Here is a 21,150-nt window from a genome sequence, read left to right on the forward strand (position 1 = left end):
AGTCAGGATACAAGTATACTTTTTTAATTTGGTGGCAATTTTTCATTTATCATACTTCCTGAAAGGAGGATACAGTTGAAATACCATAATTCACTGATTCTAAATTGCCAGTGATTGTAAGATGCATTGATATTTTCTGTGGTACCTGGAAAGAAAAATACTTCCTATTAAACTTGCATGCTATTGATTACAAAAGGCAACCCAGTTTGAGGTGTTAATGTAAAAAATTTCAACTTACCCTTGATGAATTATGCTGTTATTATCACCTTAAATTTGCACAAGGCTTTGTAGATGCACTTATACATATGTCATCTGATTTTATCTTCAAACTAAAATTGATGATTGGATTCACCAGTTTTCAGATGAGGAAACTGAATTTCACAGAGATTGAAAGTTTGTGCAATCCTACATCAAGCAAGTCTTTGAGCACCATTTGTCCAACGCCATTTGCTCACTTTATGTCTCTGTTGTCATGTTTGGCAATTCTTCCAATATTTCAAACTTTTTCATTAATATTGTATTTGTTATGGTGATCTGTGACAAACTTGCCAAAAGCTTAGATGTGGTTAGAATTTTTTTTAACAATAAAGTATTTTTTAATTAAGACATATACATTTTTTAATGCTATGCTACACTTAATAAACCACAGTATATGTAAACATAACTTTTATATGCACTGGGAAACCAAAAAATTCATTCGACTCAGTTCATTTCAGTGTTCACCTTGGTGTAGTCACTGAGCTAAGGTGTGCCTGTATGTTTTGAAAGCAGTTTTATCTGTTTATGCTGCCTGTGTAAAATGTTCAGGAATAGTAATGACTTGATATCTATAAAGTGATTTAGAGAAGGTTAAGTATTTGTCTGTAGATGTACTGTTTTTGGTAAATCAAAGTCTTACCTGCTTCTTTCCCAGGTGGTGGCTAATGCTGTAGCAGCATTATCTGAAATCAGTGAATCTCACCCAAATAGCAACTTACTTGATCTGAACCCACAGAACATTAATAAGCTGCTGACAGCCCTGAATGAGTGCACCGAATGGGGCCAGATTTTCATCCTGGACTGCCTGTCTAATTACAACCCTAAAGATGACCGGGAGGCTCAGAGGTCAGTCTGTTTGCCTGCATGGTGTCTGGGAGTCTTGTCTGATTGAACAAGTTCTAGTGTCTGTATGAGAATAAGGGTCTGTTATGTTGAGGAAGATCAGTGGCTTATGGGATAGATACTGCTGTCCTCATGGTACTTTCTCACTCAATTTAGGAACATTTTAGGTGGTGGAGTAAACCATGAAAAAATAGCTTTTCTTAAGAGGTGTGTGTTTTTCATTTCTTATGTGAGTAGTACAGTTGATTTCTCCTAAAATCTGCCTCATCGTGGTCTCACATCTCCATACAGCGGTTCCTGGCCATTTGACAAACAACGGCTTCCGAGTGTCTCATTGTAGTGACAAACTTTCATTCTGTCAGGTACATAGTAAGTGGCTTGATAGGAGTTAATTGATCTGAGCTATATCTGTAATTTAGTACTAGGTAAAGTGTGTTTTCACCACACACAAAAAAAAGTTCTATATTTAATGTATTACATTAGATACAGAAATCAAAGCACTCTGAATTTAGAGAAGATTTTTGAAGGTACCCCTGGGTTGTTCTCAGCCCTTTCCTCCTTTCATGTTACAAATTTTCTCTATCAGAAATGAACTCCTAAATTTCATATACACATACACACATTTTAGTTTACAGAGTTGCAATCTTCACCAATTTTTATGAGCATTTTATGTATATAGGCATTGTAGTAGGCAAAGTACTTCTGAAGAAATATTGGCTTTGTATTAAAGCTGACATATTTTAATTATAGTAGATAAGAACCTTCCTTGCCTGGCTGAAGCTCAAGCTACTATAACGTAAGTGCTCTTCACTTGTCTGGGAAATTGTTCCCTCTGGACTTCACTAAAGTTTACCTTGATAGATCCTTTCACTCATTGAAAGTACAAGTATCTTCTGGAAAGAACTTTACGATGGTAAAATTTTATTCTCTGTTGGTCATTGACATCTCACACTTAATTACTCAGCAAATATTTTTTGAGTCCATGCTCTTCTAGGCACTGAGAATATAGAAGTGGTTAGGCAGAAATTGTAGCCCTCCTGGAACACTTATTCTGAGGGATGGGGACAGAAGTACATATAATATGTATATATAGTAGAATACGTAATATGTCAGATGATGATAAGTGCTAAGAAGAAAGGTAAAGCAGGGAAAGATCTAAGTGATACTGGCCACTTGGGACTAGTCAGGGAAGGCCTTCCTGAGCAGGTGGCATTTGTATAAAGACCTGAAGGAGGTCAAGGAGTTCAGTCAAGTAGATCTAGGAGGAAAGGAGAGAAACAGTTTATCTTGTATCCTTAACTGAATATAAGTAACTAGCTGCTATGTTGCATAAAAGCTATAAAAGGTTTATTTCTGAAGAACGCTCAAAAGATAATTCAGTATTCAAGATTTCGGAAGGCATTTAAGTGTACGTGGCAGGAGCTAAGACAAGGAGAAAAGGTTGAGAGAATATTTCAGTGCTTCTGTTAAAAAAACAAACAAAAACCCTTTGAAAGATTCTCTTATTATCCTGAAGGCAAGCGGTTGGGTAGTTTTCTCTGTCAACCCACTTCTTCCTGCATCTTACAATGAAACCTTCAGCCACACTTGGATGGTATCTCTCACTATGAAATAATACTCAGAATGCTTAATTTGACTTCCTGTAGGTTAGGGAGAAATAGGCTGTGAGGCAGGGAGCTCTTACATAATAAGGGGACACAGAACTCTGAAAAGGAAGGTAAATAGTGTGAGCTTCAAGTGTTTGGTTTAGTAGCCAATTTCCTTCCAGTTTGAATATCCCTTATTGCTGATTTCCTAAAGTCTACCACTGTACATGCTCTGCCTGTAGTTTGCTGGCGTTGCAGTATTGGATCCCGGTTTTATTACCTGTGCTTGGAGCTTTGACTTATCTAATTGATTCTTTAATTTCTTATACTTGGGCCATGGAACTCTGACACATTATAGACTGGATTAAGCACAGAAATTATAACTCAAGATACTAATTTTCCTTTTCTGCCCTCAGCATCTGTGAGCGGGTAACTCCCCGACTATCTCATGCCAACTCAGCAGTGGTGCTTTCAGCAGTAAAAGTCCTAATGAAATTTCTAGAGTTGTTACCTAAGGACTCTGACTACTACAACATGCTGCTGAAGAAGTTGGCCCCTCCACTTGTCACTTTATTGTCTGGGGAGCCAGAGGTGCAGTATGTCGCCCTGAGGAACATCAACCTAATTGTCCAGAAAAGGTTGGGAAAAAATGAATTAGTGATGATTTAAGTGTTTATCATTTTGAATTAAACTTAATAATATCGATATATAAAGAGGCAATTGTTAAGCTGTGTTTAATGTATGGAAATGAAAATGTGTGGCAGAGCAACTTGCCCAGAGTCAGCAGGGCATTGATTTCAGAGTGTTCCTGTAATAAATGCTTGGTGTTGCTCTCCAACTGGCTTTGTTTTCTGAGGGCCTCTTAATGGTATCCTAGCTACTGCCTGCTTAATATGGTGCAGGCCATTGTCTGGAGGCAGAGTGTCATTCTTCCAGCAATTCTTTTTGGCAGTATATCTCCTGAACATTAAAAAGGATAAAATAGTCTGCCAAATAGACAGTTAAAGGGGTGTAGAAGAAGTTTGTGGGTTTTTTCCCTGGGGCGAGTGGATAGGGAGCAGAGAGGCACAGCTTAGGTATCAATACAGACTTATAGGATATATCAATACATGTCTCACCTTTCTTATCTTGGGTTTCTTCATTCCGCAGGCCTGAAATCTTGAAGCAGGAAATCAAAGTCTTCTTTGTAAAGTACAATGACCCTATCTATGTTAAACTAGAGAAGTTGGACATAATGATTCGCTTGGCATCCCAAGCCAACATTGCTCAGGTGGGACCTAAAGCAGACTCAAATTATTTATAGTGACTTAGATCTTAAGGTCTGGCTTTCAGAAAAAGGTAGACCATGAAATTGCTGTTTGAAAATCCTTAGTCATTGTCCACTTCTGGATTTTTACCAGGTTCTAGCAGAACTGAAGGAGTATGCCACAGAGGTGGATGTTGACTTTGTTCGCAAAGCTGTGCGGGCCATTGGAAGGTGCGCCATCAAGGTGGAGGCAAGTGTCTGGTGGTAGCTCTGATGACATTAGGGGATTCTGAGTATTCACTCCTTTCTTTAAAATACATTTTTAAAGTTTATTAAAGGAATAAAGGACATAGTTAAAATATTAAAGAACTTTAAGTAAAAAGCAGGTATCCCTGGTCCCTCCCCTGCCAGAGAGAATCATTTTGACTGTTTCTCATTTTAGTTATTTTGACTATTTGTATATCTCTAATATGTTTGTGTTTTATTTATTGATTTACCAATTATAGACATTGTCTATTAACTTTCTGCTATGACGTAAGCAACTTAGTTCATATATCCTACCATTCCTACTTGTACCCTCCTATTCTCTGGTATAGTTATACCATGAAATTTATGTTCCTTTATTGATTATCCTTATAAATTGAGATAATACACCTATATTTCTTGTTCTGTCAACTATAGTCCTGCAAAACTATGCAAAATGTGACTTTAAATATGTAGAGCCACCACAGTACACATAATAGTTATTTTCTTACACAGACTTCTTTTTCTCGAGTTTTATGATGGCCTCATTTTCTTGAATTGTGTGTCTTCATTCTACCCCTATCTTCAAACAGCTTTTCAGGCTTGTATCAAATCTGTATAAACATTTTGTCCTAGACCCTTTGAGCTTCCAGTCCTCTTTCCTCTCCCTTCTTCCAGTCTGGCTGATTGCTTTCTTGGCCTCTGCACAGCCATCATTTCATACAGCCTCTCTTCATTGCTGTTTCTTGTCATTGGTACGTTTTTGTAGTGTTCCCTTTTTTTGTGGTTGTAGTAGGTTCTCAGTCTGGGATATGAATGACAGTTGTTTGTTTCTGCAGTTTGAATTAAATCATCTGGGGTATTATATGGGTGATGTTCTCTTGTGTATATATAGCTTTTCAATTAAGGTGTTTACCATGCATATAGTAAGTTGCAGCCCATTTATATTAAGAATGAGATAACAGAAAGTTCACTAGGATTTCTGTGCACGTGTAGGTAGCACTTTGTATTGGCAGGTTTTCTGCTTTAGGGCAGGGAGTTGGTCTTGGTAGTCCTGGAGCCTCTCTGTGGTCTTACAGGGCCGATTGGTTTCTAGCTCGGTTGCAGCCTTCCAGTAGGTATATGAGCTACAACTTGCATTGCCCTGCTTCATCAGTCACCAGTCCTCCACTTGTTTTTCCTCATTCAGAAGTTTGTTGAAATTAATGATGGCCTCTATTCACTGTAATTGGTAGATTCAGAGCTCTGTGTTTGCTCTTACTCCTTGACTGTGTGCAGTTCTGCTTAGATTCAGTGTTGGACCATATGATTTCTCAAGGATCCTAAACTAATTTGTGCAGTATGTCCAGCCAGGACTTCATGAGAGAAAAAGGAAACATCCTGTGTCAAGGAAGCTTCCATGAAAGCCCAGTTCCTAATTGCCCTTCCCTTGTTTTTATTCAACTCAGTGATTTTTCATTAGTTAACCACTGATACATCATTTAGTAAACTAGCTGTTATAGCAAGGAGTTAATTAATCCTCTCTCCTCCTGGTTCTTCTCAGTTGCTTCAGATTCTTAATACAGTTCTGTCACTCCATTTCAGAAATGGGAAAGTCTGTTCATTGGATCTTGATACGTTATATCTTTTTTTTTATTATCAGACTTCACATACTTAGCTGTCTTTTTTCTTTTTCTTACTGAGGTATAACCATCTACTTAATGTAGATAGTTTTCAAGGGAATTGCGGTAGCTTAAGAGTTATTTTGTGCTTTTCACTGCCACACTGTCGTTGTCTTACTGATCTCTGATAAAGTTGTAAAGAGTTGTACAAGATTATATCCAAAGTTAAAGAGATTTTTCTACCCCTGGAATTAACGATGGCCTCATGTATTGGAAATGATGGCCTCATGATGGAAATTGTTTTCAAAACATTTATATTCCTGGAGGCCATTGGTGCCATGATTGTGACTAATGGAAAAGTTCTCATAATGTGGAAGAGATAAGCTTTTCTTAATTTTTTATTAAAGTATCATTGATACACCATTTTATGTTGGTTTCAAATACACAACACTGTGGTTCAACATTTATTTACGTTATTAAGTCCTCACCCCGTCCAGTGCAGTCACTGTCCACCAACATAGTAAGATGTTTCAGAATCGTGCACTACTTTCCGTGCTATACTACTACCCAGTGACAAACCTATATTGTGATTGTGAATTATTGTGCCCCTAATCCCTTCGCCTCGCCCCAACCTCTTACCCTTGCTAACCACTATTCCCTTCTCGGTGTGTATGAGCCTATTGCTATTTTGTTCCTTCTGTTTTGCTTTGTTTTTATACTCCACAGATGAGTGAAATGATTTGGTATTTGTCTTTCTCCACCTGGCTTATTTAACTGAGCATAATACCCTGTAGCTCCATTCATGTCGTTGCAAATGGTAGGATTTTTCTTCTTATGGCTGAATAAAAATCCATTGTGTATGTGCCACATATTCCTTATCCATTCATCTTTTGATGGACACTTAGGTTGCTTCCATATCTTGGCTATGGCAAATAGTATGGCAAAAAACATAGGGGTGCATATCTCCTTTTGAATCCAGGATCTTTTTTTCTTCGGGTAAATTCCTAGAAGTGGAATTCCTGGGTCAAATGGTTTTTCTATTTTTAGTTTTTTAAGGAACCTCCAAACTGCTTTCCAGTGGTTGTACCCATTTGCATTCCCACCAACAGTGTAGGAGGGTTCCCCTTTCTCTGCATCCTCACCAGCATTTGCTGTTCCTTGTCTTTTAGATAGTAGCCATTCTAACTGGTGTGAGGTGGTATCTCATTGTGGTTTTAATTTACCATTTCCCTGATGATTAGCGATGTGGAGCATCTTTTCATGTGACTGTTTGCCATTTGAATTTCTTTGGAGAACTGTCTGTTCATATCCTCTCTAGTTTTCGTAATTGAGTTACTTGTTTTTTGGGTGTTGGGGGCGTATAATTTCTTTTTGGATGTTAATCCCTTATTGGGTAATTGCTTACAAGTATATTCTCCCATACTATAGGATGCCTTTTTGTTCTGCTGATGGTACCCTTTGCTGTACAGAAGTCTTTTAGTTTGATGTAGTCCCATTTGTTCATTTTTTATTTTGTTTCCCTTGACTGAGGAGATGTGTTCAGGAAAAAGTTGCTCATGACTGTATCTAAGAGATTTTTGCCTAAGTTTTCTCCTGAGAGTTTTATGGTTTCATGACTTACATTCAGGTCTTTTTGATCCAGAAGAGAATAAGCCTTTGATGTCTTTCACTTCCTCCTATGACTCAGGGCTCCCTGGTGGGAAAATGAAAGTATGTGAAGAATGAATTTTCTCTGGAAAGTTGAGATCAGCCTTCAAAAGTCGTGCCTTTTTGCTAGTGCCCTGTTAGCTTTGGTTTCTTGGATTTGCCTGCAAACTTTTTGTAGAACTGTTTCAATTATGAAAGTTACCAGTTGGAAAGAGTTACCTAGTCCCCCAAACACAGTGGTTGGGAAAGGATAGGCAATGATTGCCTTGGGATAGAGGGACACGACCCAGCCAGAGAACTGTGACAGACTTGCTGTACAGCTTCTAAACTGAGCTGTTGCTTTCTCTCAGGGCCTCTTACTCTTTTTTTCAAATGCACAGTAGGTTTCAGAGATATGACAAATGAGAAAAAAGGAATTTTCGTTTAGTACTTAGCTAAGAGAACAGGTCTATTGGAAAGTTTATGTGTCTTTAAGAGTTGGAGTTATATTTTTATCATAACTGTAAGTACAGGTATGTCTGCAAGTATCCTGAGGTGAGAAAAATGCATTAAGTTGTTTAAGTTAAAGGTCAAGCAGTATGCTGTTGAGTCAATAAATAATGCCGAAAAAGCAATCCCATAGTACTGTTTTTTTATTCCAGTAACTTTTGCCTTTTTTTTTTTAATGGGTTTTACTCCCCCACCCCCAGCTTTACGGAGATATGATTTACAAGTTAAAGTTGTATGTATGTACACTGTATACCTATTTCTTTAAGGAGAGAAGCAAACCCCTCTCCGTTCTTAATCTTCTAGATAAAATCAAATTATTTTATTTAAAATAATTTAAGGCACTAAGTTAAGACCAGGAGTTTTCTGTTCTTTGGTGTTCACTATTTCTAATTTGTATAGATTAAGATAGGATACTGATTTATGTCTCATCCCTTAAGTCAAAAATAAACAACATTTTTATTTTTTCCTATTAGGAAAGTCATATGTGTTTACTACTTAGAGTCATAAAATAAGACAAGTCAAAATAGAACACACTGCTTTCTCTTACCCCCATCCCTGTTCCATCTCCCAGAGATGATATAGATTTGATTTTAAACCTTGGTTTATATTGTTCTCCATGCATGGGTGTATTTTTTCCAAAAGTGAGATCATCCCACAACTGCTATTAACTTTTGTAGTTTGCTTTTTTCACTTATTTTACATGGATATTTTCCCATGTTACCAATAACATTTTGTGTCATTTTTAGTGGTTTATAGACAAAATGTGTGATTGCTTCATACTTTATTTAGCCTTTCCCTTATTGTAGGACTGTAAAGTTGTTCTGCTCTTTTTCCCGGTAATGGTATAAGGAGGATCCTTGTAGTCAAATCCTTGATTTCTAGTTGAGGTGAACATTTTTTAAATCCTTTTTTATTAACGATATTAACCCTTCCTTTTTTTAGCAGTTATTTTCCCAATATGTTTTCCTTTGGATTTCATTTAACTTCTTAATGCACAGATGTTTACATTTCTTTATGTAGGGAGTTTTCAGCTTTTTTCTCAATGGTGTCTCCAGTGGCACACCCTAGAAAGTAGTCTTTTTCACTTTGAAGTTAGGGTCACCTTTATTTTCCACTTTTATGGCAGTGATTTTTTTTTTTTACATTTAAAGAGGTTTTTGATAATTAAAATAGAAATAATTTTGCTAAAAGATATGAATGTGGGGATCAAACCCAAAACAAATCATTCTTTTCTTACTGTTATGAAATATCTTAATCATATACTAAATTTTGTATGTTTGTATATGTTTCTTTGTTTTTTGGGCTTTTCATATCTCCAATGTTGATTTTCCTCCTCTGCCATCCTGCTTTAATGGTAATTTTTTAAAAAATCCAAAGCAATATGATTTTTATAACAGTTTGTTCAAAAATTATTAGCCCAGACTTAAAATGTTTTTTAAATGCATCATGGGAAATGGTTTTTTGTTTGTATTTTTTATAATAATGATACTAAGGGCTCTCTAAATGTTAGCTTTATATCAGGCCCTGTGCTAAGCACTTATTTGCATTATTTAACTTGTGAAAATTTAAACCTTACAGAAGCCTATATTCTACATACTTTATAATTCATCATAACTTCTATATTTAATTTTCCTGTTTTGCTGTTGTAATAACAGCACAGGAATTACTTGCTGAAAATGAATTAAGTAGAATCCAAAAATGGCGAATATAGAAAAGGTGGCAGAATCATTTCATGATGCAACAGAATCGTCCTAATATAACTTTGTGTAAATAGCCTCAGATGCAATTTTGTTTTCATGAAATGGCTTGGAGTGGTTTAAGTTATTATGGTATCAGTGACTGTAATGGCGTATGTGGTGGGGACTTGATAATGGGGGGAGTATAATAACCATAACATTGCTCATGTAATTGTACATTAATGATACAAAAAAAAGTTATTGTACCTTTAAAAGATTTTATTACAGAAATTTCAGGCATACAGTAAAGTAAAATTGATTAATCAGTTCTCATGTACTCATCATGCATCTGAACAAATATGTCTTCTCCCTCCCCCTCCCTGTATAGGGGAGTGGGGTGCTATTGTATTTTAATGCATATGCAAGATATGATCTTAATAGAGTAGTCCAATGTGTATATGTAATAGATAAAGTCCTTTAAAAGGTATTGTCACAATACCTTACCCATACCCAACAACTAACAATAATTCTTAATCTCATTGAATACGCAGTCCATTTTCAGTTTCCCTGATTGTCTTTTGTTGTTGGCTTGTTCAAATCAAAATCTAAATAATATCCACACATTGTATTTGGTTATTATATTTCTTAAGTCTTTACTTACTTGGTGCCATTTATTGAAGGAACCAAGTCATTAGGCTTGTACAATTTCCCAGTCTGTATTTGGCTGGTTTTATTTTAGTGATGTCATTTATCTCATTTCTCCATCCCCTTTGGATAATTAAATCTAGAGGCTTGGTAGTACTCATGTTTACTGTTTTTAACAACCATGCCTCTTAGGTGATGCTGTGTTGCTTTCACAGCATCTTATATGGAGGCATGTAATGGAGTGATCCATCATAGTACATTGTTATGTATGATAAATCAGTCATTGGTTTGTTTAGGATCTTTCTTCTGCAACTTTTCTCCTTTTAAAAACTGACCTACAGTTTTATTTATTTATTTATTTATTTTATTTAGGTATCATTGATATACACTCTTATGAAGGTTTCACATGAAAAACATTGTGGTTACTACATTCACCCATAGTATTATGTCCCCTCCATACCCTATTGAAGTCACTGTCCATCAGTGTAATAAAGATGCCACAGTCACTACTTGTATGACTTACAGTTTAAATAGATTAATTTTGTTATTTGTGTTCTCCAAAATTCCCCTCAGTAATAAAAGATTAGTAGATTAAATTCCATTTTATAGACGTGCTAGAGGCTGTGGAAATTGCAATTTAGGGCCATAGACTTTCAGTTATATAGTTCAAAAGATGGAAAATTTTCCTTAGAGCTTTTTGATTCAGATAACTTTGAATATATAATGAAAGTTGTGGACTCTCCCCTGGAGAATATGCTTATATATACATTTATTTCTATTTAAAGACACCTTCAGGCTGTCTGCACTCATCCGTGAACTCCAGATAAAGACCTCTGACCTCATTCTTTCCTTATTCTTTACTCCTACCTTAACTTATACTTTCCTTTAATTTCTATTCTTCTGGCTATCCAAGATGATTATTTTCATTTAAACTAATTCATATGTTAGTATACTTTGTAATGAATAAAATTTGGGGTATATCTAGAACTTCTGTGTCTCGCCATCAGTTAGCCCAGCCTTGAGTGTAGGTTGGTCAGATTAAGTGCCTGGTCTTTTAGTCTAGTTTGTTTGATGCACCTGTTTGTTTTAATGCTGAGGTTGCATTATTGGAAAAATTATCTGACTACTAATTTAATATGTTCCTCTTTGCAGCAGTCTGCAGAGCGCTGTGTGAGCACATTGCTTGATCTCATCCAGACCAAAGTAAATTATGTGGTCCAAGAGGCAATTGTTGTCATCAGGGACATTTTTCGCAAATACCCCAACAAGTATGTTGAAATACTTCTGTCCCGCTTTCTCAGATAATTTAGGAAAATTTTTAAGTAAGACACTTTGAAATTATCTAGGTAAGAATTATTCTTACATCATGTAACTGGTCATAATAGGATACCTTATTAAATATTGCCTATAAAGTGATTGGCACAGGATTAAAACCTGATTTTTCAGTAATAAAAATTCTTCATTACTTTTAGAAGAATTGAAACTCTGTCTTAACATGTACTGTTGGTTAGCATATATTGAAAACCAGATTCTTTGGTAGTGAAGTTACTATTAATATTAAGATACTCATATAGTCTAGGTTGTCTGGGTATAATTACCAGACATAATAATGATTATGCCTTTTCATTCTCAGAAATGTCTCAGTTTGGATGATAAATTATACAACCATTGTGCTGTAAAAGCCAGGAAGGTGACTACTGCCCTGGTCACTTTACATGTTGCCTAGTACTTTGTAGAAATTATAGGACATGTAACAATAGATTTTCAGTCTCAAGCCTTTTCTGAAGTATTATAGCTATTCCCATAAAGCTGTGCAAAAATCTACATTTTCACTCCACAGAATTTTTACATTGAGGTCTCTTAGTTTATGAAGTGAAAATACTATTTTAGTTTTTATTTTGAAAGAAAGTAATTAGGAATCTAAGAGAGTGGAATAAGAGCAGGTCTTGAAAACATCCTAAATTTCATTTTGCCTTATAGTCTTAGAGAGATCTTGTGCTTGAAGCCTCTTTTTAGTCCTTAAAGACAGTGTTAAATGAAGGAACTTGCATTAGGTTAGCTTATGGTAGACTCGTAATTAGGAACAATATTACAGCAAGGTAGTGGTATATTAAGCATTATATATATACATATATGTGTATGTATATCTGTATATAAATGTATATATATTTTTGGGAAAGGGGCCATGTATTTTTATCACTCTTCTAGAAAAGAGGCGGGTTGGCATCTAAACTTGGTGATTAAGGTAGAGATGTATATCTCAATATGATTGGTAGAGAAATGTGTCTACTTTGGTTTATGATTAGTATGTTATGACAGTTTCAGAAGAGCTACCAAGAACCTGGTTTAATCAGTGGAGGGAGGGCAAACAGTTAAATGAACTATTCAGTTTTCTACTTCTAATTTATTATACAGTGTCATTCGATGTTTTAAGTCAAATTAGCAAGGAGACAGATTCAACATGGTATAAGAGAGCTGTAGATCTGTAAAATTAAAATAAATGTTTGAATTGTTTCTTTGGAGAAACATGTCATTAGTGGGGGTACCTTGGGAGGAAAGAACATAAGTATGTCTATAAAAAGCAGAACTAGGTGGATTAAGGGACAAAATTACTATTTGTAGTGTGGATCCTGCTGTCTAACTTTATTTTCCTAAAAGTAAAGTGGGGTTTCTGTTCCTGTACATGAAGGCAAAATGGAATATAGACAGGAATCTTCTTCAATCTAGTTATAAGAAAGATTGTTAGAAATATAAGTGGTATCATGTGACATCACAGGTTAATTTTTCCTTTGAAAATAATATATGATGAGCTTTCTATAATATTTTATAGTTTATTATTAAAACATAATTGAAGGGAAATTTAGGACATTTATTATCTTCTGGCCTAAAGTCTTTATATTCTTTTGACTGTGAAAGCTTTTATAGTTTGATGGTTTGGTTTAGGGAACCTTGTCTGTGGTTTCGCCTTTAACTCATTGTTAAGTACAGTTCACAGTTTTGCCCTCAGTAACCATAGTCCATTTTGTTTTATCAGGTATGAAAGTATCATCGCCACTCTGTGTGAGAACTTAGACTCACTGGATGAGCCAGATGCTCGAGCAGCAATGATTTGGATTGTGGGAGAATATGCTGAAAGAATTGACAATGCAGATGAGTTACTAGAGAGCTTCCTGGAGGGTTTTCATGATGAAAGCACCCAGGTGAGTGATCTGTATCCTGTGTCCTAGATCTTTTGGGGAAGATTTCAGGGAAAGTAAAGGTTAGGTAGTTTTGTATGTGTGTGCATGCGTGTGAATTTATATGTATATATAGTATACATATATATGTATGAATACACACATGTACATAAACTCTATAGACAGAGAAAGAGAATGTTCATTTATGTATATGTGTGTGTGTGTATATGTATAGTATGTTCATTTTTTTGCCGAAAGGGATGACCTTTTTCAGTTGTGCTGATTTCTGGTGGAACAAATCTGCCTAACTTAGACCATGGTTCCCAAACTTTAATGAACCACAGAAACACCTAGAAAAAAAACCCACCTAGAATGCTTCCTAAAGCACAGGTTGGTGGGCCTCACTCCTGCAGTTTATGACTTAGTATGTCTGAGATGGGCCTAAGCATTTTCATTTCTTAACAAAGGTTCGGGGTGCTGCCGCTGGTCAAACCACACAACTTTGGCTTAGAGCAGTAGGGCTTAACAGGTAACTACCACCTGTTAAAATCCTGTCACCTGAAGATGCTTACCCATTCCTGGAAGTAGTCGTTATGGTGCATTACAGCAGGGGTTTCACCTGGGGCTTTGGTGAGGGCTGGCAAGTTTAGTTTGTACAGATTCTCTGGACGACCCATCTTCTATCTGTCCTTCACCAAAATTGAGAGACCTGACCTAAGAGCCACAAGCTCAGAGAAGCAGATAAATTATTTAACCCTTTCTCCTTGGCATTTGTACTCACTGCAAATTGAATTTCATGTATGTAGTTCACCACAGCAATTTTAATAGGCATTTATAAAGAACCACTTATAAGACAGTGCCTGCATGGTTCAGTAGCCCACTCTTAATTAGCTATGATCTGGCATACTTCTACTGTGTTGACTCATGCCCCAATACAAAACAGGTGATTATTCCCCCAAAGTTGTTGTTTTGTGGAAGTAAATAATAAATGACTTGCTTAGGAACCAGTTTCATTGCCATCAGGATGTTAGCATGTACTTTAAAGAAATACAGGTGATTATCTGGGCAGGAAATAAATAAGCAGTTTTTGACTCCAAGGATGCAATTGGGAATAGGAGGCATAACGAGCTTTTAGTTGTTGAATACCTATGGCCATTGTTGATGCTGACTGAATTTTAACCTTGTCTCAAGCAAAATCAGAAAGATCCCTTTGTAATTTATAGTTGGGGAAATGCCACCTTGGGAATGATAGTGTGAAATAATGCAAATGCGTTCATTTTTATCTATTGAATTATATCTGCTTAGGTGCAGCTCACTCTGCTTACTGCCATAGTGAAGTTGTTTCTCAAGAAACCATCAGAAACACAGGAGCTGGTACAACAGGTCTTGAGTTTGGCAACACAGGTAAGAATTCTGGAGAAAACATGAGGTTGATTTGTCTGGTTAAATTGTGGGAAATTATGAAGCTCTTCCCAAGAAGGTTCATTTGAGAAGGTTTTAATTAGAAGGATTGCAGTCTTTAGGTCCTGTTAAAATATAAAAACAGTGGCTCTTATACATATTCCAGTGAATTATAACTGATTATGTGGCTTTTAAATGAATTAGACTGACTCCACTTTTTATGATAATTCATGAGAATAGAGTTTCGACTCTTTAGTGTTAATAAAGGACATATTATGTAAAAATGACATTGAGTCTCACAGTACCTACTTCTGGGTGCTTTAATTTTAGCTTTCAAATGAAAATACCATTGTAGAGGCAGTAAGTGCCACGACAAAGATTTCACACATTGTCTGCCATGTGGAGTGCAAGGTGCTTATGTTGCTTTCAGGAATGTGGCTACTGGGCTTAGAGGTCAGGTCACCATTAGCGATCATCAATCCATCATGATTTAATGATGTTCTTCATTAAATTGGAGAGCAGGCTGGCTTTAGCAGGCTGTCAAATCTTCAGATGTGTCTACACATGGAATCTGGTTCAGATAGACAATATACCATTTTTCTCTTTAATTTCCACCTAAATTTGAAACCCTTTCACAGTATTTGCCTAGTTCTGAGCTGTCATCCCTATTATTAATTTTACATCTTTTACAATTTATTTGTAAGAATTCTTTGAAGTGATTTTTAAAATTGCCCTTCAAATATCTTCCCTTGCCTGAAGCAATTACCATAACTGTCAAGGCAATGGTTATTTAGTATTTTTTGTTTTGTTTTGTTATCATTAATCTACAGTTACATGAAGAACATTATGTTTACTGGGCTCTCCCCTACCCCAAGGCCCCCCCACAAACCCCATTACAGTTTCTGTCTATAAGCATAGTAAGACGTTGTAGAATCACTACTTATCTTGTCTGTGTTGCACAGCCCTCCCCTTTCCCGAACCCCCCACATTATACATGCTAATCCTAATATCCCCATTTTTCTTCCCCGCCCTTATCCCTCCCTTCCCACCCATCCTCCCCAGTCCCTTTCCCTTTGGTAACTGTTAGTCCATTCTTGGGTTCTGTGATTCTGCTGCTGCTTTGTTCCTTCAGTTTCTCCTTTGTTCTTATACTCCACAGATGAGAGAAATCATTTGGTATTTGTCTTTCTCCGCTTGGCTTATTTCACTGAGCATAATACCTTCTAGCTTCATCCATGTTGTTGCAAATGGTAGGGTTTGTTTTCTTCTTATGGCTGAATAATATTCCATTGTGTATATGTACCACATCTTATTTATCCATTCATCTATTGATGGACACTTAGGTTGCTTCCATTTCTTGGCTATTGTAAATAGTGCTGTGATAAACATAGGGGTGCATCTGTCTTTTTCAAACGGGAGTGCTGCATTCTTAGGGTAAATTCCTAGAAGTGGAATGCCTGAGTCAAATGGTAAGTCTATTTTGAGCATTTTGAGGAACCTCCATACTGCTTTCCACAATGGTTGAACTAATTTACATTCCCACCAGCAGTGTAGGAGTGTTCCCCTTTCTCCTCAACCTCGCCAACATTTGTTGTTGTTTTTCTTTTGGATGGTAGCCATCCTTACTGGTGTGAGGTGATATCTAATTGTGGTTTTAATTTGCATTTCTCTGATAACTAGTGATGTGGAGCATCTTTTCATGTGTCTGTTGGCCATCTGAATTTCTTCTTTGGAGAAGAGTCTGTACAGCTCTTCTGCCCATTTTTTAAGTGGATTATTTGCTTTTTGTTTGTTGAGGTGCGTGAGCTCTTTATATATTTTGTGTATCAACTCTTTATTGGATCTGTCATTTACGAATATATTCTCCCATACAGTAGCATACCTTTTTGTTCTATTGATGGTGTCCTTTGCTGTACAGAAGCTTTTCAGCTTGATATAGTCCCACTTGTTCATTTTTGCTTTTGTTTTCCTTGCCTGTGGAGATATGTTCGTGAAGAAGTTGCTCATGTTTATGCCCAAAAGATTTTTGCCTGTTTTTTTTCTAAGAGTTTTATGGTTTCATGACTTACATTCAGGTCTTTGATCCATTTTGAATTTACTTTTGTGTATGGGGTTAGATAGTGATCCAGTTTCATTCTCTTACATGTAGCTGTCCAGTTTTGCCAGCACCATCTGTTGAACACACTGTCATTTCCCCATTGTATGTCCATGGCTCCTTTATTGAATATTAATTGACCGTATATGTTTGGATTAATGTCTGGAGTCTCTAATCTGTTCTGCTGGTCTGTGGCTCTGTTCTTCTGCCAGTATCAAACTGTCTTGATTACTATGGCTTTGCAGTAGAGCTTGAAGCTGGGGAGTGAGATCCCTCCCACTTTATTCTTCTTTCTCAGGATTCCTTTGGCTATTTGTGGTCTTTGGTGTTTCCATATGAATTTTACAAGTATTTGTTCCAGTTCATTGAAGAATGTTGTTGGTAATTTGATAGGGATTTCATCAAATCTGTATATTGCTTTGGGCACTATGGCCATTTTGATGATATTAATTCTTCATAGCCAAGAGCATGGGATGAATTTCCATTTGTTAGTGTCCTCTTAAATTTCTCTTGAGTGTCTTATAGTTTTCAGGGTATAGGTCTTTCACTTCTTTGGTAAGATTTATTCCTAAGTATTTTATTCTTTTTGATGCAATTGTGAATGAAATTGTTTTCCTAAGTTCTCTTTCTATTGGTTCTTTGTTAGTGTATAGGAAAGCCACAGATTTCTGTGTGTTAATTTTGTATCCTGTAACTTTGCTGTATTCTGATATCACTTCTAGTAGTTTTGGAGTGGAGTCTTTAGGGTTTTTTATGTACAGTATCATATCATCTGCAAATAGTGACAGTTTAACTTCTTCTTTACCAATCTGGATTCCTTGTATTTCTTTGTTTTGTTTAACTGCCGTGGCTAGGACCTCCAGTACTATGTTAAATAACAGTGGGGAGAGTGGGCATCCCTCTCTTCTCCCTGATCTCAGAGGAAAAGCTTTCAGCTTCTCGCTGTTCAGTATGATGTTGGCTGTGGGTTTATCATATATGGCCTTTATTATGTTGAGGTACTTGCCCTGTATACCCATTTTGCTGAGAGTTTTTATGATGAATGGATGTTGAATTTTGTCAAATGCTTTTTCAGCATCTTTGGAGATGATCATGTGGTTTTTGTCCTTCTTTTTGTTTATGTGGTGGATGATCTTGCTGGATTTTCGAATGTTTTACCATCCTTGCATCCCTGGGATGAATCCCACTTGGTTTTGGTGTATGATCCTATTCATATATTTTTCAATTCAGTTTGCTAATATTTTGTTGAGTATTTTTGCATCTACATTCATCAGGGATATTGGTCTGTAGTTTTCTTTTTTGGTGGGATCTTTGACTGGTTTTGGTATTAGGATGATGTTGGCTCCATAGAATGAGTTTGGGAGTATTCGCTTCTCTTCTATTTTTTGGAAAACTTTAAGGAGAATGGGTAGTATGTCTTCTCTGTATGTCTTATAAAATTCTGAGGTAAATTCATCTGTCCTGGGGGTTTTGTTCTTGGGTAGTTTTTTGATTACCGCTTCAATTTCTTTACTGGTAATTGGTTTGTTTAGATTTTGTGTTTCTTCCTTGGTCAGTCTTGGAACATTGTATTTTTCTAAGAAGTTGTGCATTTCTTCTAGTTTTTCCAGCTTCTTAGCATATAGGTGTTTGTAGTAGTCTCTAATAATTCTTTTTTTTTCTGTTGGGTCTGTTGTGATGTTTCCTTTCTCATTTCTGATTCTGTTGATGTGTGTTGATTCTCTTTTTCTCTTAATAAGTCTGGCTAGAGACTTATCTATTTTGTTTATTTTCTCAAAGGACCATCTCTTGGTTTCATTGATTTTTTCTATTCTTTTATTCTTCTCAATTTTATTTATTTCTTCTCTGATCTTTATTATGTCCCTCCTTCTGTTGACTTTAGGCCTCATTTCTTCTTCTTTTTCCAATTTTGATAATTGTGATGTTAGACTATTTATTTGCTTTTGTTCTTCCTTCTTTAAATATGCCCGGATTGCTATATACTTTCCTCTTAGGACTGCTTTCGCTGCATTCCACAGAAGTTGGGGCTTTGTGTGGTTGTCATTTATTTCCATATATTGCTGGATCTCCATTTTAATTTGGTCATTGATCCATTGACTATTTAGGAGCATGTTGTTAAGCCTCCATGTGTTTGTGAGCCTTTTCACTTTCTTTGTACAATTTATTTCTAGTTTTATACCTTTGTGGTCTGAGAGGTTGGTTGGTAGAATTTCAATGTTTTTTAATTTACTGAGGCTCTTTTTGTGGCCTAGTATGTGGTCTATTCTGGAGAATGTTCCATGTGTACTTGAGAATAATGTGTATACTGTTGCTTTTGGGTGTAGTGTTCTATAGATGTCTATTAGGTCCATCTGTTCTAGTGTGTTGTTCAGTGCCTCTGTGTCCTTACTTACTTTCTGTCTCGTGGATCTGTCCTTTGGAGTGAATGGTGTGTTGAAGTCTCCTAAAATGAATGCATTGCATTCTATTTCCTCCTTTAGTTCTGTTAGTATTTGTTTCACATATGCTGGTGCTCCTGTGTTGGGTGCATATATATTTATAATGGTTATATCCTCTTGTTGGACTTAGCCCTTTATCATTATGTAATGTCCTTCTTTATCGCTTGTTACTTTCTTTGTTTTGAAGTCTATTTTGTGTGATACTAGTACTGCCACACTTGCTTTTTTCTCCCTATTGTTTGCATCAAATATCTTTTTCCATCCCTTGACTTTTAGTCTGTGCATGTCTTTGGGTTTGAGGTGAGCCTCTTGTAAGCAGCATATAGATGGGTCTTGTTTTTTTATCCATTCAGTAACTTTGTGTCTTTTGATTGGTGCATTCAGTCCATTTACATTTAGGGTGATTATCGATAGGTATGTACTTATTGCCATTTCAGGCTTTAGATTCATGGTTACCAAAGGTTCCAGGTTACTTTCCTTACTATCTAAGAATCTAACTTAACTCGCTTAGTATGCTGTTACAAACACAATCTAAAGGTTGTTTTCTATTTCTCCTCCTTTTTCTTCCTTCTTCATTCTTCATATATTAGGTATCAAATTCTGTACTTTTTGTCTATCCCTTGATTGACTTTGGGGATAGTCAATTTAATTTTGCATTTGCCTCGTAATCAGCTGCTCCACCGTCGCTACTGTGGTTTTACTGCCTCTGGTGACAGCTATCCAACCCTAGGAACACTTCCATCTATAGCAGTCCCTCCAAAATAGACTGCAGAGATGGTTTGTGGGAGGTAAACTCTCTCAGCTTTTGCATATCTGGAAATTGTTTAATCCGCCTTCAAATTTAAATGATAATCTTGCCAGATAAAGTAATCTTGGTTCCATGCCCTTCTGCTTCATGGCATTAAATACATCATGCCACTCCCTTCTGGCCTGTAAGGTTTCTGCTGAGAAGTCTGATGTTAGTCTGATGGGCTTTCCTTTGTATGTGATCTTAGTTCTGCCTCTGGCTGCTTTTAACAGTGTGTTCTTATCCTTGATCTTTCCCATTTTAATTACTATGTGTCTTGGTGTTGTCCTCCTTGGGTCCCTTGTGTTGGGAGATCTGTGGACCTCCGTGGCCTGAGAGAGTATCTCCTTCCCCAGATTGGGGATGTTTTCAGCAACTACCTCCTCAAAGACACTTTCTATCCCTTTCTCTCTCTCTTCTTCTTCAGGTATCCCTATAATGCGAATATTGTTCTGCTTGGATTGGTCACACAGTTCTCTCCATATTCTTTCATTTTTAGAGATCCTTTTTTCTCTCTGTGCCTCAGCTTCTTTGTATTCCTCTTCTCTAGTTTCTATTTCATTTATTGTCTCCTCCACCGTATCCAACCTGCTTTCAATACCCTCCATTGTGCTCTTCAACGATTGGATCTCCGACCTGAATTCATTCCTGAGTTCTTGGATGTCTTTCCATACCTCCGTTAGAATGTTGATGATTTTTATTTTGAAGTCCCTTTCAGGAAGAGTCACGAGGTACATATTATTTAAATCTTTCTCGGGACTTGTATTAATAATTTTACTCTGGACAAGGTTCCTTTGGTTTTTCATGTTTGTATATGGCGCCCTCTAGTGTCTAGAAGCTGTAGTGTGGAGCTGCTCAGCCCCTGTAGCAATGTTGGGGGATGCAGGGGAGAGATACTGGTGCCTGGGGGGAGGAGAGAGCTCTTCCCCACCTCCCAGCTGCTGTTCCTGTCTCCACTGCCTGAGCCAGTGGACCAGGCACACAGGTATAAGTTTTTGTCCCAGAGCTGCTGGATATGG

General features: G+C 36.7%; 1 protein-coding gene across 8 annotated transcripts in view; it reads left to right on the forward strand.

The window, feature by feature from the left end:
- The window catches only part of LOC108407510 (adaptor related protein complex 2 subunit beta 1), a 148,206-nt gene that overhangs the window by 36,274 nt on the left and 90,782 nt on the right, over positions 1–21,150 (forward strand). For 7 of the 8 annotated variants that reach the window (XM_073235250.1, XM_073235249.1, XM_073235252.1 and 4 more), the window contains 7 exons: positions 914–1,104; positions 3,104–3,325; positions 3,837–3,957; positions 4,088–4,183; positions 11,387–11,502; positions 13,269–13,434; positions 14,716–14,814. In XM_073235250.1, coding sequence (XP_073091351.1) covers positions 914–1,104; positions 3,104–3,325; positions 3,837–3,957; positions 4,088–4,183; positions 11,387–11,502; positions 13,269–13,434; positions 14,716–14,814 — 1,011 coding nt within the window. The remainder of the gene's footprint in view (positions 1–913; positions 1,105–3,103; positions 3,326–3,836; positions 3,958–4,087; positions 4,184–11,386; positions 11,503–13,268; positions 13,435–14,715; positions 14,815–21,150) is intronic. The other variant, XM_073235251.1, reaches the window with a different exon arrangement.

Source organism: Manis javanica, chromosome 4 (assembly GCF_040802235.1).
Source record: "Manis javanica isolate MJ-LG chromosome 4, MJ_LKY, whole genome shotgun sequence".
Classification (NCBI taxonomy): domain Eukaryota; kingdom Metazoa; phylum Chordata; class Mammalia; order Pholidota; family Manidae; genus Manis; species Manis javanica.